At 39.9% G+C, this 25018-nt stretch overlaps 1 protein-coding gene across 2 annotated transcripts in view; it reads right to left on the bottom strand.

Moving 5' to 3' along the window:
* Positions 1–20699: 20699 nt before the first annotated feature.
* The window catches only part of GAS2L3 (growth arrest specific 2 like 3), a 50995-nt gene continuing 46676 nt past the window's right edge, over positions 20700–25018 (bottom strand). For both annotated transcript variants that reach the window (XM_066262578.1, XM_066262588.1), the window contains one exon: positions 20700–24679. In XM_066262578.1, the coding sequence (XP_066118675.1) occupies positions 23381–24679 (1299 nt within the window). In that variant the 3' untranslated portion in view covers positions 20700–23380. The remainder of the gene's footprint in view (positions 24680–25018) is intronic.

The raw sequence follows: 25018 nt of genomic DNA, 5'->3' as shown, positions 1-25018 counted from the left end.
ATGTTGTTTTAGACTTTGTTTATTTATTTTCAGAATGAGACCCCTCAGTTCAGATAGAATCACCTGTCCTTAAATAACTTATTTGGCAGGAACAATGAAGCCATGTATCTGAATGTTTTCTAACCCACAAATCCCTCCATGGAAAACAAAGATTGTATCATTTTGTTACTGTTCATTGAAAATTAATCAGTAATTCTTTGTTCTGTTTCATAGCTAGACCCAGCTCAGCCATGCCTAGAATTCTGGGTAGCATATAGGCTTCAGATTCTAAAATATCAATAAAATGGACTACCAGGGGGGGAGGTGCAAAAGAAAAAATAGAGATAGGGGAGTGATTTTTATAATTTTTTATCTCAGTCTTTCTTCCTTTCTCTCTCCCTCTCCCTCCATCTCTCCCTGTTTTTACTCTGGAAGGACAGCATCACAGTTCAAGTTCCAAAGGGGAGGGATTCTGAGATGGGCATTTGCACGCATCGCGTTTACTGGGGAGTGCTCCAGGTCAACGCAGCAGGGAGAGGAAAGGAAAGCAGGGTCTGCAGAGGCGGGTATGATGCTATCACAACACACATCTCAGCTGATCCCATAGGGAGGGTTGGAGCCTGGGTGGCCCTTCAAAATGGTCTCAAAGGGAGGCAAGGAGGGTGAGCCTTTATCCCCCCATCAACCAGTCACTGGCTACAGACTGCCCTCTTACATGAAGTGGGTCTACTCAAACAAAGGCAATTAGGGATTGGGAAAGTTCACAACTCAACAGAGAGTAAGGTGACAAGGCCACCGAACTCTGGGCACCTGGAAGAGTGAGTGCTTCAGCCCCAAAGCTGGTGTGAGTCTGGGTGGCACACCACAGTATCCACTCCAGCTTGTTTGTTCTGTTTCCTAATTATGAAATACTTCAGACATACAAATGAGGAATGATGTAACATATACACACATACCTGTAATCCATCTTAGGAACTAGAACATTACAAATACAGCTGAACTATGCCCAGCATACCTTCACCCAAACCTATTCTTTCCCTCGCTCAAGAAGAAACTGCTAGTCTAAGCTTGATGTTTCTCTTTTTCAGGTAAGGGAGACCCATAGTCTTGGTTTGCCTGGAACTGGGAGGTTTCCCAGGGTATGGAAATTTCAGTGGTCAAATAAGGAATGTTTGAGGCAAGTCGGATTGCTGGTCATCCTATCAGGCATATTTTATACTTTTGCTAACTATATCTCATTTCACAGATATGTATCGTATTATATTCTATGTTTAACTTTATGTAAGTGGGATCATGGTGCATTATCATTCTATAACTTGCTTATTTTTTAAGCTTAATATAATTTTTGTGTGATTGAGTCATGTAAATTATTATAGCTCAAGTTCATCCATTTTCAGAGCTCCAGAAGATTCCACTGTTTAGACACAATTACCCTTTATCCATTCTTCTGTTGAGGGGATGTTCTGGTTGTTTCTAGCCATCCATTTCAAGTGCTGCAATTAGCATGATTGTATTTGTCTCCGTGCACATGTCTGAGAGTTTCTCTATGTAAGAGTAGAATTACAGGATTCTCTCATATGCATTTTCACCTTTACTAGCTAACTGGTAAACTACTCTCCAAAGTGATTATACTAATTTCTCACCATAACTAGCTTTTTGGGGGGTAGGGAGTTGCTGTTGCTACACATCTTTACCAAAGTTTGGTATTAATCAGACTTTGAAAAGATACAGAACACTAAAATCTAAGGGATGTCAAATTCTTTTCTCTTCAATAAATATCTATATCTTGTACTTTACCCTACTGGTACTTATATGTATTGAAATGTACCTGTTCTCCAGATTTTGATTCTGTAGGATCATGATTTTGTTCCCACTGTGAAGTCCTTGAGGATAGACCCCAGGTCTGATTATTTTTTGAGGACCCCAAAACCATTGCAGTGTTTGTCGTATAGCAGTCACTCAGTGCGTGTGTGTTAGCTTCATGAATGATCAGATTTATTCAATGTTCTATTTCTTGATAATGTTTTCTTTCTTAAATATTTATGGAGGACCTAATCATCATTCACATAGTCAACAGATCTTTATCAAGTACCCATTATGTTCCAAGCACTGTGCTATGCGCAGGGGATAGCAGTGAACATGTGGACAAAATCCTTGGCCTCATGAAGTGTAGGATCTAGTGTTCCGTACTTAGCTCCGAGCTACAGCGGATGGAGACACAGTGAATCAGAGGGCATGAAGTGGTCACAGGAGGCTGTGGGAAGGAGCCAAGGCCCAAGTCAGCGGGGGTTGGGGAGGAAGAAAGGGGGCATGGAGACACCCAGGAGAAGGCGCAAGACACTGAGGAGGAAGAGAAAGCAGTACTTGTGTAACAGGGAGAGAGGAGTGTTAGGGCAGTGGGGGGATTTTAAAGTTTGAACCATGGAGTGGAGTCACTGAAGGGCCTTGGAAGAAAGTTCAAAAAATCATATTTGTGACGTAAGAAACAAGGACTCTAAAGTTTTGAAGCAAACAGCCCTGGCTGGATAACTCAGCTGGTTAGAGCATCATCTGGAAGCTCAGAGGTTGCCGGTTCAATCCCTGGTCAGGGCACATACAGGAACAGATGGGCATTCCTGTCATGCATGCTCTTTCTTCCTTCCTCTCTCTCTGGAATTAATAAATAATTTTACAAAGAGATAAATGTTTAAAGTTTTGAAGCAAACAAGCAACATGGCAAAGGAAGGACCTGTTCAAGGGAGGTGGGTCTGGCTGTGTCCTGCAGAATACGGTTAGTGTGAATAATCTGGAGTCTGGAGTCAAAGAGAGGCTGCAACAAAAAGCCAGAAGCCTCACAGCTTCCGCTTATACACACACACACCCCTACCTGCATCCAGGAAGTGGCCACGTTACATGGAGTCTGTCTCTTCAGCAGCTCCTGAAGTCACATGCTGGTAGACAGTTTCCTAAAAGGTAAATGCAGTCATGTCAGGCCTCTGTTAAACCCATCAACCGCCTCCATATGCCTCATAATAAAATCCAAGCACCAAAGCATGTTTCACCAGCCCCGCCCCCATCCTGGCTGTGTCCACCAGTTCCCACACTCTCAGAGCTCTCCATTCCGAACTATGAATGATGCTTCACATTACCACCGCTCAGCATCCTGCCACTCTTTCTGCTCAAAACATTTTTCATAACTGAAAAAATCTTGCCCTTTCAAGATGCATCTACTGCATTAGCCTCTTAGAGAAGTCTTTTCCGAATGCTTGTAGAGATCACCGCATTCCCCATGAACACCTTCGAATATCCGTCACATCGCATTTGTAGTTATGCTTACAAATTTGTCTTCCCAGCAAAAGGGTAGGCTTTTTGACAGCACAAGGTCAAATCATATGTATAGATAGCACTTTAATTAGACTGTAAGCTCCGTAAGAGCTTGACCCATATCTATTTGTTCACCATTACCCAAAGCTGAGCACATATAGGCAATTAATAAATCTTTGTTGAATTAATGGGAGATAACTAACAAGAACTTAATAAATGTTGGGTGAATGAATGAATGAGGTTGTAAATGTTAGGTCAATAGAAGGGAGTTAGACTAAAATTTCCAACTACCTAGGGATTCAAATTTCTCGATTCACTGTTGATTTTAAAAACTGAGAAGCTAGGCCCTGGCCGGTTGGCTCAGCGGTAGAGCGTCGGCCTGGCGTGCGGGGGACCCAGGTTCGATTCCCGGCCAGGGCACATAGGAGAAGCGCCCATTTGCTTCTCCACCCCCGCCCCTCCTTCCTCTCTGTCTCTCTCTTCCCCTCCCATAGCCAAGGCTCCATTGGAGCAAAGATGGCCCGGGCGCTGGGGATGGCTCCTTGGCCTCTGCCCCAGGCGCTAGAGTGGCTCTGGTCGCGGCAGAGCATCGCCCCCTGGTGGGCAGAGCGTGACCCATGGTGGGCGTGCCGGGTGGATCCCGGTCGGGCGCATGCGGGAGTCTGTCTGACTGTCTCTCCCCGTTTCCAGCTTCAGAAAAATACAAAAAAAAAACCCCAAAAAACTGAGAAGCTAGCCATCTGCAGGAATCCAGTTTATATATATGGAGTGTCTTCTTTATGATGTGCCTAATGTTGCATGGCTCATAGTCAGGCCTTTAGTTGGTGCATGTGTGTTGTGCGATGATGATATCACTTATTGACAGGTATCCTATTTGTGATTAAAGAACTGGAAGTATCAGGAGAGAGACATAGTAATGAACTCAATCTCACCCCCGCAAAAGACACAAAATCTTCCGGTTGAGGCTTACTGCCCTCACCCACAGGCACTTTCCTTCTCAGCCAACGCTTCTTTTCTGAGCACATTCCATCCTCATCATTTGCAAGGGAGGTCAAGTCACTTGACTTCAAATAAACCCAGCCAGAGCCTATGGCCACAAAGTGAGTACAAAATGAACAACCATTTTATGTGCTTTCTGGACACCACAGATCTTTTCTCAGATCAAAGGTCATTACATGGCCTGACCTGTGGTGGCGCAGTGGATAAAGCGTCAACCTGGAAATGCTGAGGTCGCCGGTTCAAAACCCTGGGCTTGCCTGGTCAAGGCACATATGGGAGTTGATGCTTCCAGCTCCTCCCCCTTCTCTCTGTCTCTCCTCTCTAAAATGAATGAATAAATAAATAAAAATTTTTTTTTTAAAAAGACAAAGGTCATTACATGGGTTGCTCTCCTGTAACTTCAAAAGAAAAGGGAAACATTCAAATAGCCCAGCAAACCATCTGCATGGACATGCTCTAAAACCCCAGCCCAGGGCCCCACAGGGGCCTCGCTGGAGTGAATGAGGGAATGTGAGCATGAATGAATGAAAGCTCATTCCTGATTTCTGTGTTAAGTATCAAAACTGGCAACCATACAAAAATTAGGGGAGTAGTAACCCTTGCCTACGTTTGTGATTTTTACTCTTGAGAATTCTCTCACATTGTGTCTTGATTTTGTTTGAAGAGTATCCGAGCATTTCCTTCCTGTTTTTGACATCTTTATAGCTATCCACAAATACCTTACCTCTGTCTTTTCCTTCTATAACTTCTGTTTGGCTTTCGGAACAAAGGCCACATTCTTGAGCCAGGGCTTGAGGTTTGATGGTGTGAACCCTTTCCCCCCTCTGTAAGCACCTTTCACTGCAGCCCAAAGGGCCACTCCGCTCTTCCCACACCCATTCCAGAATTCCCCACTGCGCCTTTGCGCACACAGATGCCTTTAGCAGAAGAGCTTGCTCTTGCGAGCTGCTTTGGAATGAGGTGGTGGATAGGGGCGTCAGCTGTGGTTCAAGGCAGGCTCCGTGGTTTTCTGTTGTTGATCTGGAGTTACCGTGTTTCCCCATGTATAAGACGCACCTTTTCCGGAAAATGTGGGGTCTAAAAAACTGGGTGCGCCTGATTCAGTGGTTGTAGATTTTTTTTTTACTTGCATTTACCACTTTTTCGTACGGATGAAGAGTTGTATGAATTTTATGATGAATAAAACGAGTTCAATAACTTTATGTAATGCATTTTTTTTTTGATGCTTCTCATCTCTTTTTTTTTTTTATTGTATTTATTTTTAATGGGGTGACATCAGTAAATCAAGATACATATATTCAAAGATAATATGTCCAGGTTATCTTAAAGTTCAACTATGTTGCATACCCATCACCCAAAGTCAGACTGTCCTGTCACCCTCCATCTAGTTCTCTTTGTGCCCCTCCCCCTCCCCCTTCCCTCTCCCTCTCCCCTCCCCCCGCAACCACCACACTCTCATCAATGTCTCCCGGTCTCACTTTTATGTCCCATCTACGTATGGAAAAATGCAGTTTCTGGTTTTTTCTGATTTACTTATTTCACTCCGTATAATGTTGTCAAGATCCCACCATTTTGCTATAAATGATCCGATGTCATCATTTCTTATGGCTGAGTAGTATTCCATAGTGTATATGTGCCACATCTTCTTTATCCAGTCATCTATTGATGGGCTTTTTGGTTGTTTCCATGTCCTGGCCACTGTGAACAATGCTGCAATGAACATGGGGCTGCATGTGTCTTTACAAGTCAATGTTTCTGAGTTTTTGGGGTATATACCCAGTAGAGGGATTGCTGGGTCATAAGGTAGTTCTATTTTCAGTTTTTTGAGGAACCACCATACTTTCTTCCATAATGGTTGTACTACTTTACATTCCCACCAACAGTGGATGAGGGTTCCTTTTTCTCCACAACCTCTCCAACATTTGCTATTACCTGTCTTGTTAATAATAGCTAGTCTAACAGGTGTGAGGTGGTATCTCATTGCAGTTTTGATTTGCATTTCTCTAATAACTAAAGAAGATGAGCATCTTTTCATATATCTGTTGGCCATTTGTATTTCTTCCTGGGAGAAGTGTCTGTTCATATCCTCTTCCCATTTTTTTATTGGATTGTTTGTTTGTCGTTGAGTTTTATGAGTTCTTTGTATATTTTGGATATTAGGCCCTTATCTGAGCAGGTGTTTAAAAATATCATTTCCCAATTAGTTGGCTGTCTGTTTATCTTGTTATCAATTTCTCTTGCTGAACAAAAACTTCTTAGTCTGATGTAGTCCCATTCATTAATTTTTGATTTCACTTCTCTTGCCTGTGGAGTCAAATTCATAAAATGCTCTTTAAAGCCCAGGTCCATGAGTTTGGTACCTATGTCTTCTTCTATGTACTTTATTGTTTCAGGTCTTATGTTTAGATCTTTGATCCATTTTGAGTTAATTTTAGTACAGGGGGACAAACTGTAGTCCAGCTTCATTCTTTTGCATGTGGCTTTCCAGTTTTCCCAGCACCATTTGTTGAAGAGGCTTTCTTTTCTCCATTGAGTGTTGTTGGCCCCTTTATCAAAAATTATTTGACTATATATATGTGGTTTTATTTCTGGGCTTTCTATTCTGTTCCATTGGTCTGAGTGTCTATTTTTCTGCCAATACCATGTTGTTTTGATTGTCGTGGCCCTATAATAGAGTTTGAAGTCAGGTATTGTAATGCCCCCAGCTTCATTCCTTTTCTTTAGGATTGCTTTGGCTATTCGGGGCTTTTTATAGTTCCATATAAATCTGATTATTTTTTGCTCCATTTCTTTAAAAAATGTCATTGGAATTTTGATGGGAATTGCATTAAATTTGTATATAGCTTTGGGTAATATGGCCATCTTGATTATATTTATTCTACCTAACCAAGAACAAGGTATATTCTTCCATCTCATAATGTCTTTTTCGATTTCCCTTAACAACGGTTTATAGTTTTCATTGTATAAGTCCTTTACATTCTTTGTTATGTTTATTCCTAAGTATTTTATTTTTTTTGTTGCAATCGTGAAGGGGATTATTTTTTTGAGTTCATTCTCAGATGTTTCATTGTTGGCATATAGAAAGGCTATTGACTTCTGTATGTTAATTTTGTATCCTGCGACCTTACTGTATTGGCTTATTTTTTCTAGAAGTCTTTTTGTGGATTCTTTGGGGTTTTCGATGTATAGGATCATATCATCTGCAAAAAGTGATACCTTTACTTCTTCTTTTCCAATATGGATGCCTTTTATTTCTTTGTCTTGTCTGATTGCTGTGGCAAGAACCTCTAGTACCACATTAAATAAGAGTGGAGAGAGTGGACAACCCTGTCTTGTTCCTGATTTAAGGGGAAAAGCCTTCAGTTTTGTGCCATTTAGTATGATGTTAGCTGATGGTTTATCATATATGGCCTTTATCATGTTGAGATATTTTCCTTCTATACCCATTTTGTTGAGAGTCTTAAACATAAAATTGTGTTGTATTTTATCAAAAGCCTTTTCTGCATCTATTGATAATATCATGTGGTTCTTGTTCTTTGTTTTGTTGATATGGTGTATTACGTTAACCGTTTTACGTATGTTGAACCATCCTTGAGATTCTGGGATGAATCCCACTTGATCATGATGTATTATTTTTTTAATATGTTGTTGTATTCGATTTGCTAGTATTTTGTTTAGTATTTTAGCATCTGTATTCATTAGAGATATTGGTCTGTAGTTTTCTTTTTTTGTGCCATCCTTGCCTGGTTTTGGTATAAGGGTTATGTTTGCCTCATAAAATGTGTTTGGAAGTATTGCTTCTTCTTCAATTTTTTGGAAGACTTTCTGTAGAATAGGAACCAAGTCTTTTTTGAAGGTTTGATAAAATTCGCTGGTATAGCCATCTGGGCCTGGACTTTTATTTTTGGGGAGATTTTTAATGTTTTTTTCTATTTCTTCTCTACTAATAGTTCTGTTTAGGCTTTCTGCTTCTTCTTGACTCAGTCTAGGAAGGTTGTATTGTTCTAGGAATTTATCCATTTCTTCTAGGTTGTTGAATTTAGTGGCATAAAGTTTTTCATAGTATTCTACAATAATTCTTTGTATATCTACGATGTCCGTGGTGATTTCTCCTCTTTCATTTTGGATTTTGTTTATATGAGTTCTTTCTCTTTTTTCCTTGGTAAGTCTTGCCAAGGGTTTGTCAATTTTGTTGATTTTTTCAAAGAACCAGCTCCTTGTTCTATTAATTTTTTCTATAGTTTTTCTGTTCTCTATTTCATTTATTTCTGCTCTGATTTTTATTATCTCCTTTCTTCGGCTGGTTTTGGGTTGTCTTTGTTCTTCTTTTTCTAGTTCCTTAAGGTGTGAAGTTAAGTGGTTCACTTGGGCTCTCTTTTGTTTGTTCATATATGCCTGAAGTGATATGAACTTCCCTCTTATCACTGCTTTTGCTGCATCCCATAGACTCTGATATGTCGTATTATCATTTTCATTAGTCTGTATATATCTTTTGATCTCTGCACTTATTTCTTCTTTGACCCATTCATTCTTTAAAAGTATGTTGTTTAGTTTCCACATTTTTGTGGGATTTTTTCCCTCTTTTTTGCTGTTGAATTCTAGTTTCAAGGCTTTATGATCAGAAAATATGCTTGGTACAACTTCAATTTTTCTGAATTTGCTGATGTTGTTTTTGTGGCCCAGCATATGGTCAATTCTTGAGAATGATCCATGTACACTGGAGAAAAATGTATACTCAGTCACTTTGGGATGAAATGTCCTGTAGATGTCTATCATATCCAGGTGCTCTAGTGTTTTGTTTAAGGCCACTATGTCTTTGTTGATTCTCTGTTTGGATGACCGATCTAGAGCCGTCAGCGGTGTATTGAGGTCTCCAAGTATGATTGTATTTTTGTCAGTTTTTGTTTTAAGGTCAATAAGTAGCTGTCTTATATATTTTGGTGCTCCTTGGTTTGGTGCATATATATTAAGAATTGTTATGTCTTCTTGATTCAGTGTCCCCTTAGCCATTATGAAATGGCCATTTTTGTCTCTGAGTACTTTTGCTGTCTTGTAGTCAGCATCATCAGATATGAGTATTGCTACGCCTGCTTTTTTGTGGATGTTATTTGCTTGGAGTATTGTTTTCCAGCCTTTCACTTTGAATTTGTTTTTATCCTTGTTACTTAGATGAGTTTCCTGTAGGCAGCATACAGTTGGATTTTCTTTTTTGATCCATTCGGCTACTCTGTGCCTTTTTATTGGTGAGTTTAATCCGTTTACATTTAGTGTAATTATTGACACTTGTGAGTTCCTCATTGCCATTTTATAGATTGCTTTCTGTTAGTTTTGTGCCTTGTTTGATTCTTCTCTTTTGTTTTTCTATCTTTTGTTTTTATTTGGTTGTGTTCCATACATCTTTCCTCTGTTGCTATCTTTTTTAAATCATGTGCTTCTGTGGTGGTTTTTTTCAATGGTGGTTACCATTAAGTAATGAAAAGGGTCCCTACCCTGTTCATTGTAGCAAACTATTTTGTGAGTACTTTTGCCCTCCATCGCCCTTTGCTACTGTTAATCTTCATCCTCTCCCCCCCTTTCTTATTGTTGTCACAGTTTAAAGTTGGTTTTGTTATGTTCTTCTTGGAGCTTTTACTTGTGGCTTTGTTGTTGTTGTTTTTTTATTCTTTGTATCTGATTGGAGAACCCCCTTTAGTATTTCCTGGAGTGGGGGTTTTCTGGTGATAAATTCTCTCATCTTTTCTGTATCTGTGAATGTTTTTATTTCTCCTTCATATTTGAAGGTTAGCTTTGATGAGTATAGTATTCGTGGCTGAAAGTTCCTCTCTTTCAAGACTTTAAATATTGGGGTCCACTCTCTTCTAGCTTGTAGAGTTTCTGTTGAGAAATCTGATGATAATCTAATGGGCCTTCCTTTATATGTTGTATTCTTCTTTTCCCTGGCTGCCTTGAGAATTTTTTCTTTGCAGTTGGTTTGTGCCAATTTTATTATGATGTGCCTTGAAGTAGGTTTGTTGGGGTTAAGAAAACTTGGAGTTCTGTTTGCTTCTAGAATTTGAGGTTTTAGTTCTTTCCAGAGGCTTGGGAAGTTCTCATCTGTTATTTGTTTGAGTATGTTCTCCATTCCATTTTCTCTCTCTTCTCCCTCTGATATACCTATTATTCTTATGTTATTCTTTTTGATGGAGTCAGATAATTCCTGTAGGGCTATTTCATTTTTTTAAATTTTTGAATCTCTTTCTTCTTCTCTTTGTTGAGCCTCAAGTTGCTTGTCTTCTATTTCGCTGATCCTCTCTTCTTCTATCTGGCCTGTTCTATTAGCTAAGCTTGTTACCTCATTTTTCAGCTCATGAATTGAGTTTTTCATCTCTGTTTGATTTGTTTTTATAGTTTCAATTTCCTTGGAGATATACTCTTTGTGTTCATCTAGTTGTTTTTTGAGCTCCCTAAATTGCCTTTCTGTGTTTTCTTGTATATCTCTGAGTATTTTTAGAATTTCTATTTTAAATTCTCTGTCGTTTAACTCCAAGGTTTCCAATATCTTAAATTTTTTCTCCATAGATTTTTCCCTCATCTCTCTGTGTTACCTCTCTTTCTTTTGTATACATGATATTCGATTTTCTCTTCTTAATGGCATCTGAGGGTGGTTTTCTTGATAATATTAATGAGATTTTATAAGGAATAAAAGGATAAAAAAATAAAAATAAAAATAAAAAATTGCATGTTTTTAAAAAAAAATTAATCATTAAATAAAGAAAAATAAAATAAGATAAAAATTTGAGGAAAAAGGGGAATAATTCCTTCCCCTCCTTTTTTCCTCTCCTCTCCTCTCCTCTCCTCTCCCCTCTTTTTTGAGAAAATCTTGTGATGAACTGTGAATTATATTGTACTAAATAGAACAAACAATACCTGTAGTGGAGGGCCTGAGTTGGGGAGAAGTAATATAGGGGTAAAGGAAAAAGAAAAAAAAGAAAAAAAAATACAAGAAAAAAATTTTTATATATAAAAAAGGGGGGAGCAGTATAGACCCACAAAAAGCAAATTAGGAAAAAATTTGGGTCAAGAATAAAATGATTTGCTTTTAGGTGTTGGCTGACTCAGAGTTATGATGAGAGGAATAAGAGGGAAACAGGAAAAAGGGGTGGAAAATTAAAAAATTACTATTGTATTTAGTGGAACAAGAACTAGATAAAATGGAGAGCCAGGGATGGAAGCACTGCTAATGTGTTAAAAAGGTGAAGTAAAAACCCTCCAAAATGCCACAAACTTAAGTTTGAGACCCAGATAAGATAATTTGTTCGTTATTGAAGTTTGAATGAGAGAAGACGTAAAGGAGAGCCGAAGAGACTAATATAGAGGGAGAAAAAAGAGAGAGAGAGAGAGAAAAGATGGAACAACTTAAAGAAGAAAAAAGAAAAAGGAGGAGAGAGAAAGAGAGAATTAGGGGTTTTGGATTGCAACCCTCAAAGAGAGAAAGGAGGAGGAAAGAAAAGATAATGGGAGATGTAACACTTATGGGTAGTGTAGTTCAAAGAGAGGCGAGAGTAAGACTGAGATAGAATTAAATGACCAAATTGGAGTAGAAAAATAAAATCAAGAATGAAGAAAAGAGACACAGACGAACAAATATAATACAATGGGATAGGTTATAAAATCTGCAGATTATTCTTGATTTTGAGAGGTTGTTGTCTTGCTTTTTCTTTTCTGTCTTTCTGGTCAGTGACTTTGTACCCCGGGTTCTGCCCCTGTGGCACGCTCTGGAAGAGGTTTGCAGTTGATAATTCTCTATGGTAATGTCATGTATTGGGCTTCAGTCTCGTTGGAAGTCGAGGTTCATTAGTGTTTATAGGCTCCAACAGTGAGAGGATCTCTCACTGTGAGAGTGTTCCTGGAGCCTCTCTCCTAGTCTTTCCTTCCACAATTAGAAGCCTGATAATCCAGCTATGGGGTTGCTGCTGCCTCTGCCTGGATAGTAAGAGTCTCAAAGAGCTGGCATCTCCCCACTCTATTCCCACTAAGCACAGGGCTCTGAGTAAGGCTCAGTCAGTCAGACCTGCCAGCATAATCAGGCGTGGCTTCCTCTCACTCAAAGATCTCTGGCTCTGCCCCTCTGTGGGATAACTCGAGTGCCCACTCCTGAGGCGTTCGGAGGAATCTCTTGCCCACTCTCTGTGCGCACCCACCAGGATGTCAGACCAGACAGGTCACACTTCGAGTGAAATCCCTACCCACACGGAAAAGATCGAGCTTTGGAATTGGCTTTCGCTCTATCCTCATGCGGCTTTCCCAAGGGGCTAGGGCTGCCTGAGATTCCGCTCCTGGCCCGCTCACAGACCTGCTCCTCTGTGGGAAAAACACGGGCGCCCACCTCTGAAGAGTTCGGAGGAATCTCCTGTCCACTCTTCCTGTGTGCGCACTGATCAGATTATGAGTTTCAGGCGGGACGCCTCTCACTCCGAGAAAGCCCTCTGCCCACACGGAAAAGTTACTGGGTTGGAATTGGCTTTCGCTCTGTCCCCGTGCGGCTTTCCCAGGGCGCTGGGGCTTCCGCTCCTGGCCCGCTCACAGGCCTCTGATTCTGCTCCTCTGAGGGAAAACACGGGCGCCCACCTCTGAGGAGTTCGGAGGAATCTCCTGCCCACTCTGCGTGCGTGCGCACTGACCAGATTATGAGGATCGGGCGGGACGCCTCTCGCTCCGCGAAAGCCCTCCTCCCGCACAGAAAAGTTCCGCCGTTGGAGTTGGCTCCAGCTCCCTCCCCGTGCCTGGTCCCCTCAGGGCGCTGGGGCTCCTAGGAGATGCTGCTTTTTGCCCACACAGAGGCCTCTGACTCTGCTTCTCTGTGGGTTAGCACGGGCGGCGCCCACCCCTGAAGTGTTCGTAGGAATCTCTTGCCCACTAACCACGCCAACCAGGAGATGTGGAAAATGGCTGCCCCACTTGTCTTTCTTTGTCTGGGTTTGGCGTGCGCGTGTTAGCTTGAATTGCCCAGGTTTTTCCACGGCTTGGATCTTCGTGCCACAGCCTGGTTTAGCTGTTTGTACCGCAGCCTGGAACTATCCACTCCCTATGCCCGCCTTAGTTTCTATATTCTCAGTTCTCAGTGAAAGCCATCCTGTTTGGATTAGAGAGGAAGGCGGAGCATTTCTTACTCCTTATTTCCCCCGGAGTTTGACCATATATTTAGCCAATCTTTCGCTCGATCCTACCTTCGGGTGTGTTGTGAAGCATCTGAAGACTCCAAGGATAGGTTTTTCTGTTTCTGGTTGAAGAACTTGTTGAGTTTACGGGGAGATTTTCGGTATCGCTTCCTACCGCGCCATCACTGTGACGTCTCTCTGTAATGCATTTTTTAAAAAAATTTCGGGCCCCAAAATGAAGGTGCGTCTTCTACCTGGGAGTCTTATACCTGGGGAAATACAGTACCTGTGCTGGTGTAGCCTGTTTGCTCTCAGATGCACTCTCTTCCCTTCCCCTGCTCCTCTCTTAACCCTCTAGGCTGTTTCCTAGAGCGGCCCCCTGAGGCCATTTATCCGGCCCCGCTGCACTTCCAGAAGGGGCACCTCTTTCATTGGTAGTCAGTGAGAGGAACATAGTTCCCATTGAAATACTGGTCAGTTTGTTGATTTAAATTTATTTGTTCTTTATTTTAAATATTGTATTTGTTCCCGTTTTGTTTTTTTACTTTAAAATAAGATATGTGCAGTGTGCATAGGGATTTGTTCATAGTTTTTTTATAGTCTGGCCCTCCAACAGTCTGAGGGACAGTGAACTGGCCCCCTGTGTAAAAAGTTTGGGGACCCCTGTCCTAGAGTCTGGGGTCAGCTAATGGAAGGCACCAGTGCGCCACTAGAGGACAGGAAGGAGGAGGAGCCGGAGGGTTTCTCCTCTCTTGCTGCCTTGGGCTGCATTTCCGGCAGCCCTGCATGTCCTCCTTGGCTCCAGCTCCCACCAGACAGGACAGCTGTGTTTTCAATCTCCTGGGATGGGAAGATGGGGAAGGATCTCAGCGGAGTCCCGCATTCTGCTATCCCTGCAGCAGTAGGATGTACCCTCTGCAAGTCTGATTTATGTGAGCCAATACTTTCTCTTTTAAAACTCAAGCTATTTAGCTTGGGGTTTTTTTTTTTTCATCATTAGCAGCAAATAGTCTTCATTAGTGTAATCTTCAAGTAAGAAGTAACATCTCACTTATCATGTAGGTAAGAAACAAACTGTTCTGAAATCACTATAATGCAGGATTGAAAACACTACTTGGTGCAGGAGAGATGAGGGTGACTTCCATCGTGATCTGAGGTGTGGGGACTGAGCCGAGGCATCTGGCCTTTGTCCAGGTTGGACTGGGATGCCAAGCAAGCTTCCTGAGCAGCGCTGTGTCAGGATTCAAGTTGAGCTGTGGGCAGAGTGTGGGCGTGCAGGGTCACTGTGCTGTACAACTTCAGGGGGCACTGTTTACCTAGAACACGTCGTGAATGGTGCTCCTGAGAGTTGTACAATGTGCAGCCTTGAGCCATGCAGAGAAGCTCAAGAAGTGTGCTCAGGCCCTGGCCGGTTGGCTCAGTGGTAGAGCATTGGCCTGGCGTGAGGAAGTCCCGGGTTCGATTCCTGGCCAGGGCACACAGGAGAGGTGCCCATCTGCTTCTCCACCCCTCCCCCTCTCCTTCCTCTCTGTCTCTCTCTTCCCCTCCTGCAGCCAAGGCTCCATTGGAGCAAAGATGGCCCGGGCGCTGGGGATGGCTCTGTGGCCTCTGCCTCAGGCACTAGAGTGGCTCTGGTCGCAACAGAGTGATGCCCCAGAAGGGCAGAGCATCGCCCCCTGGTGGGCAGAGCATCGCCCCCTGGTGGGCGTGCCGGGTGGATCCCTGTCGGGTGCATGCGGGAGTCTGTCTGACTGCCTCCCCATTTCCAGCTTCAGAAAAATACAAAAAAAAAAAAAAAAAGTGAGCTCAAAGAGCTATTAGAGACTTCTGTCTTCTGGGAGAGAGGTGAGAAGGTCATGGATGTAGCCACTAACAAAGGAAGGGGGATGGGTTTGAGATGCATTCTAAAATAATCTGAACCTTTCGGTGTGAGCAGAGGAAGGTATGTCAAAAGAAATAGAGGAGTCAGAAGGAAGCAGAGATTTTGTGAAGGTGGAAAGTTCCTTTTCAGATAAGAGACTTTGAGGTACTAGTAGTGGAAGAAGGCTGATCGCTGCTGACAGTGGAGCTGGAGCTGAGGGTAATGGGGCTGGAAATAAAGATCTGGAAGTCACTCGCACAGAAATGGTACTGGAAACCACAGTTTGGAAGAAATTGCCCTCAGAGAAAATATCTGTTAGAAGAAGTTCTGAGGGAGTAGCTCCATGGAAAGGGCAGAAAAGGAGCACTAGTCAGAAAACAGGAGTAAGGAGGGAGGGATCAGAGTCATGAGGAAAACCAAGAGTGTGTCAGGAGGACAGAGGGAGGGTTCAGAAAGGAGCCGCCATTCTCCACCCCTCTCCCCTTCAGTCATCACTGAAGCATCCGGCAGCCTGGCTCCCTTCACAATGAGCAGGACCCCAGGTGACTCCGATGCACATCTAGCATGAGAGAGAAGCAACCTTTGTCGTCATGAGCTACAAAGTGTTTTATTGTTTCTGCAGCAAAGCCTAGCCCACCCTGACCAATCCATGGTGGCCGCTTGGAGATGGGGGCGTCAGGAGAAATAAAGGAGAACTACATTAGAGATTCGAGCATGTTTGTAGGATTCAGGGGAAAAGCTGTGAAAAGGGAGGAACTGAACATGTATGAGGGTACAGTTGGTTGCTGTTGGCTCTGGGGGAGACCAATGGCTGTTACACCCATGTGGGCATGCCGGCACACCAAAGACCAGGCGCACTGGGTATGAGGCCAACACACCTAACTAGGAGACATTTATGAAGGGCGTTGCCAGCACATTTTTCTGCCCAAAGAATCACTTCTGGAGAAAGCTAACAAACTAATGATCAAGTATTTATCTAAAATAATTTATTGTCAGGCCCTCTTTAACAAGCAAAGGAATCTTTCAGTGCCTCAGTTTGATCATCTGTAAAATAGAGATAATAGAATGTATCTCACAGAGCTGTAAAAACTGAGTTACTAAGTGTAAAGCACTTAGGTAGGGCAGCGTCTAGCACAGAGTTCTATTTGAGTGTAATCTCAGAGCCCCTTCAGGTTTTAGGAAGAAGCTCCAAATATGGAGATGAAATCTGCTAACAGCTTTTTCTTCTTTTTTATTTTTGCAATCATTTAAATAACAAGAAAGAATAGAAAAGGACAGCAAAGTTTTGCAGCTCTAGGAGGCAAACAGGCAGTGTAAGCAAAGAATATATTTAACATCTCTACCAGTTTCAGAGCCAGTGTTAAATAATGTCTTAATTTATCCTGTATACAGTTGTGCCATTTCATCTAATAGGGATTTCTTCGGAGGAAAAAAACAGAGGACAAGTAAAAGCCCTTAGACAACTTTCAAAGAGTCATTGGAAGTCATTGGGACAGAATTTCAGGGACCCAGAAAAACTGCTAGATGAGCAAATGAATGAGTTGGTGTTTCACTGCATTGTAGTCAAGTAGAACCAATGACAAATGCAGGCAATAAGGAATATTCTGGGCTGGCCCCAGTGCAGGTAGGACCCACTGAAGGGGCCAGCAACTGGGATGATTCTCATAACCCCTGGGACAACTGCCTCACCATCTACGTTACTCTGCTGCCCAGAGCCTGGTTTGAAGTCTGCAGCTAACAGGCTCTACCAACAAACTTCCTGGCCTGAGTTTCCTTCTGCTCAATGTGGGGACTGAATTACGTAGCAGCAGGACCCTTGCTAATCTAACCCTGTATGTTACACTCTGTGTATGCTCACACAACCCTGAAAATAAATATTTTCAAGCAAAAACTTGGATAGTAAGTTGAGAAGACTCTAACATTCTCTTCTGTACAACTACAACATTCTCTATTCCAGGGGCAGTCAACCTTTTTATACCTACTGCCCACTTTTGTATCTCTGTTAGTAGTAAAAATTTTTAACCGCCCACTTTTTCCACAGTAATGGTGATTTATAAAGTAGGGAAGTAACTTTACTTTATAAAATTTATAAAGCAGAGTTACAGCAAGTTAAAGCATATAATAATTACTTACCAAGTACTTTGTGTCGGATTTTCATGAAGTTTGGCAGAATAAATCTTTATAAAACAACTTACTATAGTTAAATCTTTTTATTTATACTTTGGTTGCTCCACTACTGCCCACCATGAAAGCTGCAACGCCCACTAGTGGGCGGTAGGGACCAGGTTGACTACCACTGCTCTATTGTGTTGATATTAACAAAAGAAGTCTGCATCTTTAAGGCCATTCTTATTACCTTCTCTTTTCTCCTCTCCATGTCTGCAGGCTTCTCCAGGCTCTACCGTAACATTTTCTTAGGAAAAATCCTTTCACAGTAGGTAGATCAACAATATCAAACTGGAGGCTCGCTTTACATATGCTGAAGCTTATATCCATCAGTAGAATTATTTCCTTTCCTCCACATTTAGACATTAAATGCAGGAGATGCAATTGTGAACAAGTGAGATATGGCGCTCCCCTCCTAGGTTTGGTGAGGGAGTTAGACAAGGAAATAGTCTTAGGTGCGATGCAATAACAGGAAGAATGTCAGCTGGGCAAAGTACACCAGAGGCATCCAAACCAGACTTGGAGGGACTGGAAGTTTTAACTGCAAACCAGGTGAAGGGATGGGGGAAGGAGAGGGCAAGCCCAAGAAATAGTGACTCTCCTGCTAAAGTATCTTCTGAAGGCTCTAAACTATTCACCTTTGGAACTTGCCTTTAACCTTCATTGATTTCAAAGGCTCTGATTCCCGGCAGTGTTGATTTTTTTTTTAACCTGTAAGGATACCTGGAATTTCATAAACTTCAAAAATGGTTTTTGCTGAAGCTTAAGGTAAATGGAAATTATTGCACATTGCTGGTTAAAGGCACTTACCTTCCATTTACCTTGGTGCTTAGGATTAAAATTTAAAATGTCATGTCCCACGCTTCCAACCTACACCAGTTTGGCTGGCTCTTCCACAGCTGTTTATTGGGCTCCCGAGCACGTAGCATCGTGCAAGGAATTATTGAAGGGATTGATATGACGCAACTTTTATTACATTCTCAGGGCCGTGAAAAAAGTTTATTCACTCCTTTTTACAAGCATCACTTATTTTAAACTCGCTCACTTATTTTAAAATGTTTTAAATGGAGTTTCTAGAGCGACCCATTATCATATCTTTTACCAATGCCCATTTCCACTGCACTGAAACTGATCTTAATTGCTAATGTAAGTATTTTGTGCTAGAATTAACTCGTTCTTCTCTCATCGTTTATCCAACTAATTTTGCGGATCACGGTTCTGAGGATTGGATTCAATAATTCATTATTCCAAGAGCAATGCTTTAATCATAGTTAAGTGCTTTATAAATGTTAAACTAAAACCATAAAAATACACTACTCTCTAAATATATTGAAGCTTGGAATATTTAAAATAAAGGGTAATTAAAAACAATTAAATCAAGATTTTTCTCAGAATAAAAAAAAAAGCAGAATGTAATATTCCTATGGATTTTTTAAAAAATGTCAAGTCCTGTTTTATCACGTCAACATGAAAAATCAAGTTTGTGTAAAAATATAAATAGGTAAAAATAAATGTATCCTTTAAATAAAATTCAATTAGTCAGTTTTAATAGATATTTATATATAACCTGCTGACTTTTGTGAGCATTAGTTTCCTCATATACAAAAAGAGAGTCCATTCACTTTTTAACATTTACGGAATGCCCACTTGTGCCAGGCTTTGGGGACAGTGGTAAACAAAACAGATGCAATTTCTGTCTTTACATGATCATATTCCAGTAAAGATTATAATACTCACTATCCATGAAATTGTTCAGAAGACTGGATGTCATTGTAATTAATTGTTTTGTGAGTTGCAAAGGGCCATATAAACCCAAGGTTCTAGAATGTAATGACTGTATTTTCCTCTTTTTATCTCCCATAACTCAGTAGGTTTCAGAAAAAGGTGACCTGAGTAGTGTTTCAACACTGCCACATTTGACCACTAGAGGTCCTCAAAAGTCACACCCAACATGAATCCATTCCATTGGTTCATTACAATATAACTTGTGAGATAGTGTAGCAAAAGATATTAAAGTAGTTGGCAATATTGAATAAAATGTATTACATGAAAGACTAGACACAGGGGTTAATTACAATGGATAACACATGCCATGTACCCATAAACCATGCAATAAGTATTGTACTATTTCTGGCCAAACACAGAAAATTAAGAATATTATATATTAATGTTTTATCACTGTAGTCTCTCAAAACAAACCACTTCATCAACACACATAATTCCTTTAAGATAAATCAGTACCTACATCATTTTTAGGAGCTGTATGGTCTTTATTTTGTGGTTATTCCAATATTAATAATGTGCTATGATTAACATACAGCAAAATCTTTACATGTATCATTTCTTCAAGATCAACTCTTATTGTGCTTTCCTACAAGAACAGTATATTTGTAGGGAAACAGATTAACTTTAATAAAATGTTTTTATATTTTTAGATTTACTTTTTGTTAATATTTTCCTAATATTCCCCAAAATTTCATTAAGTTTAAAATTTTAACATTCACAAATGTTTAGAAAAATTTAATAAGAAATACTGTTTCATGACTATTCTCATTGTTTTGAACTTTCTTTAAAACAGAATTATAAAAATTGAAAATTCCTACCATCAGCTTTCTATAAATACACTTGTTTGATCTATAGAATTCTGCTTTAATAACTGATAAATTATTTCTGTTATCTCAGAGATTAATACATATGAGTCTAGCCGTACTGAAACAAACTTCTAGCAAATACAGCACTTGGGGATCAAATACTGTTACTTAATAGCAAAACCTTATAATCTAATATGGTGAAATAAATTTCACAAGAACAAGAAGGACAATTGTGGGGGGACTGGGAGACTGGTTGGAGTGGTGGAAGAATTGAGCAAAAAATGAGAAAAAACTTACGGATATGAATAACAGTATGATTGCCAGGGGAAGGAGTGGTGAAGGATGTTGGAGGAGGGTGTAGGGCAGATAAATGGTGATGAACAGAGACTTGACTTGGGGTGGTGAACACACAATACAGTGTGCAGGTTATGTGTTGCAGAATTGTGCACCTGAAACCTATATTATTTTGTTAACCAGTGTCACCCCAATACATTCAATGAAAAGGAAAAGAAAAATAAATTTTTTAAAATCTAAAAAATAATAAAATTGAAACTATTCTCAAATTATGAATGCTTCATATATGCAATTTCTCACATGTGCTAAGTAATCAGAATAATTTCAGAACACACAAAAAAAGCAAACTGAGAAACTGGTATACACATTTACATTTTAATACTTGAAATACAAGTCTGATACAAACACTGCAGGCACAAGGAATGAATTATACAAATTTGTATTCAAATAGTATGTGAACCTGGATATAAGAATGTATCATAACATTTTAACAGCCTGTTACAGAAGCCTTTTAAAGAAGTAATAGATTTTTTAATCCCATGGAGATATATAGACTGCAGAAGGCACAGTAATATTTTTTTCTCAAAACAATTCCCCTCATCCATTAAGAACTGAAAACTCATTACAGGGAGGAAAGTTTGAGATAATCTAATTTATCAAGACATTTTGAGGCTATAAGCCCTAGGCTCCTAATATAAGCCCAAACAATGTAAAAATAATCAGAATTTCATATTCCTCTGCAGATTAATTTAATATATTAGTCACATTAACAAATTATAGCAAAAAAAAATAAACTTATTCCATTCTTTTTTGAACATATACATTATTTCTTCTTCTGGTTACTTCAGTAATTTAAGCTTAATATTTACTTATTAAATATTAAATACAAAATAGTTTTTACAGTCTTGCACTATTAAGAAGAAATAAAAACAATATATTTTTTAAATTGTGAAAATGATTAGAGACACTAGCTCTTCTTTAACAGTATTTGAAAATATATTTTGTTTATTTGAAAATATATTGTTTATTTCAAAAAACTTTTATTTTTAAAGGGTAAACTATATATAAATAAAAATCCATTCTTCGTGAATACAAGTGGAGAAATTCCCTAATGATGAAGAGTAAGGCTATTTATAAATGAATTTCTGATTTTTCAAACAATTGTTGGAGTTTGTGCCAGATGTCTGCAGGATACATTTATTCCTGATGACTCTCAACACAAAAGTTTACATATTGTAAAATCTACTTGGATTCATAGGTTGTCTGTAACATAATTTAATCCTTTTTTAAGCTCCAGAAGTTACTGATACAGAAGTATTATTTCCTTTTACAAGGAAATAAACTCCTTCTTGAAGGTAAATTGTTTCTCTTTGAAAGATGTACTAAACATTTCTGATCACTAAAAATGTAAAGCTAAAGCTTCTAGCATTTCTTGAACATTGCCTCCACTTTTCAAAGATGTACATATTATCTCTCAGTGCCCAGATCAACAATAGAACTAAACCAAATATTTGGTGACTATCTCAAGAAGAAAACCATCAATTATTCCAAAAATTGGCTTGCATGTATCTTTGATTTTAACTATATGCTTCAGTCAAAAGCTCACTTAGTTTAATACAAAGTTTTCTTAATTTATCCCTTTAGAACATTAGTAGTCAGCTTAAGATGTGTATTCTGTGATTGCACATTTGTGTAAACCATTATTTTTCTTTAGAAAACACATTGCAGTTTAAAATATAGATTAACACAAACCTCCATATTGAATTTAATAACCAGTAATAACTGATAATGCTGTAAAGTTATTAAGGATACCCCTAAAACTTCTGAAAGTGCCCTAATAACTTGTTAAATATTCACAATCTCTTTAGAAAAGTAATATAAACATCATCTTAGACTGGTAGCACCTATGCAGTCCTACCTGATCTGACTCAGAGCACAAAATGATGCGTGTATATTGCTACCTGCCATTGCAGAATGGAAGGCGGCATGATTTTATAAAAGAAAATTAAATGTAGCTGTGCGAATCTACTTAAAACTGGTAACATGCCATCTAAAGAAAAATACCCACATAATAGAATTTTTAGATAGCACCATTCTAAGACCCTTTGTCACCTTCATTTTAAGATTGTTAAAATATAATTCTGATGTTAAACATTAATGCAAAACTTATCTTCACTTGTAAAAAATTACATTATCAATAATATTTTTAATATGCTAAAAGCTACTATATCAGTTTCCCCATTTACACTGCACAATATCCATCTAAAGTATAAGGTGTAAATTCTCATAAATAATATGAAAATCCTTGGATTTTTACCAAGTTTCAGTTGGCATCTGGTAATTCAGTAACTTAATTTTTTTTTTTAACCAAAAATATTGGTAACAAAATGTTACCAATGTTAATATGCCAGTTAAAAAATCAATTCCCTCTGATTTGGAAAGATTTTTTTAAAAAGTTGTAAGAATTTCAGCAAACCCAGAATAATGCCAAGCTAATCAGCAGCAGCCACTGGTACTTAGTATTGTTTGATCAGACAATCCTGATCAAAAATTTAAATTAGGTGCCTTTCATAAGACAAGTGCCAAACCGTTGCTTTTTTACTAAAATGCAGTAACTAATATTAAGAGCACCACTGTTGCTAAGCAGGTATGTAACCTCTCTATATAAATATAAACCTATACTTAATATTCAAAAACAGAGCAACTATATATAAGCACAGCTCTAGTAGTGTTATTTGACTTTACATAACCCTTAAAGGGCAGACATTAATAAAGATTATTTGGACTGAAAATCAGATAAATGTCTATTATTCACAAGAACTTTGTGGTGATTTTACAAATGCCTGCCCTAAAAGGGTACGTTCTGGTGAATTCAGATAAATTCTAACGAGCCCTCTCCTCACCAGCCCACCTCTATCCCACCTCCAACCCCCATAATATTGTACTTAGTGTCTGAACCTATTTGGACAATCACAAATAAAACCTTTTAAGATGTGAAGCTAGCACATTCACTCCCTTTCCTTTGTTTTCTTAAAATAACACACTTGTATTTATTTTCTAGGTTTCTTACTTCCAGTCATAACAAAATAATGGTCATCGTCTTCCTTTTTCTTCGCAGTAGGATTCCTATCTGCACTAACTGCTTCCTTGGCAGATGAATGTGGTTTCCTGGTGGGAGCTGGGGCTTTGCCACCTTTTGGAGGTCCTCTGGCTGAGCACTGGCCCTTAGTGGCAGTGTGTGCTGACTGTGACACAGCACGTCCTTTGGCAGACGACTGGGGAAGACTCATGATGGACAGTGGGGTCCGAGCAGGGGACTTTGACGAGCAGGGTCCTGTCTTCTGGGATGTATTCATTTTCTGAGGCTGCTTTTTGGCAACTGAAACTATAGTCTTCTCTCTTGATTCCTGTGCTTTTGCGGGAGCAACTGAGGATACAGAAAACGGCTGGCGGGAGTTCAAGGCTGACTTCAGTTTCTGTGCGGGCGCTCCCCCTGCCTGCGGGGCTCCACCAGGCTGAGACCGTGCTCCCAGCCCTGTGTTTATAGTTTTGGGACTAGATTTTGTCATTTTCACAGAGGACTGGACAGAAGGAGGAGGTAGCTTTGGACACTTTGATGATGACTTTAAATGTGCAGCTGAGTGATACAACGCATTATCCCTGGGAGATACATGATTGTGTTTCACATGCTTTGATTCAGCTTTTCCAGAACACTTATTTGGCAAAAGTGTAGACTCAGGCACATCTCTTGATTTCTGGGCTGGAATGAGCTTGGCCTTTGGAGTCGTGGGTGATGAGATACATTTTCTCAATGACGCAGACACACAAGGTGCAGCTGTTGATAAGGCTGGGGAAGGAGTGCTTTTACCTGCCAACTTCACAGAAGCAAGTGGGGATGACGCACTGTGTGGCGGAGCCTGTGGTTTCTTTGTTACGTCCTTTGAAGACTTGAGTTTGAGATGGGAAAGTGCAGAGGGAGAATGTGGCACTTTGGGACGGACTGACCGGGAGCTCAGGTGACCTCCTCGCAGGGATGATGCTGGCAGCAGCTCACCTGGTACACGGGCCTGCTTTTCACTGCCCCTTGGAATCCCAACTGGAGTGTCAGGTTTGGATTTTTCTTTCTGAAACATGCTGACTGCTGACAAGGGATTCATTTCTGGAGGCGGAGGGGTTCTGGTAGGCCCATCGGGTACACTTTCGTTAGAAACTCCTTTTTGAAATGCTAGAATTTTTTGTTCTAGTGTAGCAAACTGCAATATTCGACAGGGGTCATATTTAAGCAAAAATCCTTGAAGAGTATCCCAGCCTCCACCAACACGGACCATGACATGTTTTCCATGAAGCATCTTTCCCCCAAAAGAAAGTAAAAAACAAAGCTATAAAACTGTAAGGTTCACAGTTACAATTCGCTAGCAGTCACAATTTGTGATGTCTGTAATCTAGGACATTCAGAGCATTTGCCTACAGGTTTACTATAAACTGACCGTCTCTTCCTTATATTATTAAAATAATAAATTTAGTACATATTGAATCACGCAACTAACAAAACAGTGTCCTCCAATTTGTAAGGAAGATATTTACATACAACTTGAATCCTAAATGATCCAAACTATTAATATACAAAATTACAAGGGGAATGTTGTTCAATGAAAAATCAAATATTGAAGGAATATAAGAGAGAAGAG

The sequence above is a fragment of the Saccopteryx bilineata genome, chromosome 1 (assembly GCF_036850765.1).
Source record: "Saccopteryx bilineata isolate mSacBil1 chromosome 1, mSacBil1_pri_phased_curated, whole genome shotgun sequence".
Classification (NCBI taxonomy): Eukaryota; Metazoa; Chordata; class Mammalia; order Chiroptera; family Emballonuridae; genus Saccopteryx; species Saccopteryx bilineata.
The sequence above is the reverse complement of the archived record's forward strand: the minus strand, read 5'-3'. Positions and strand labels throughout refer to the sequence as shown.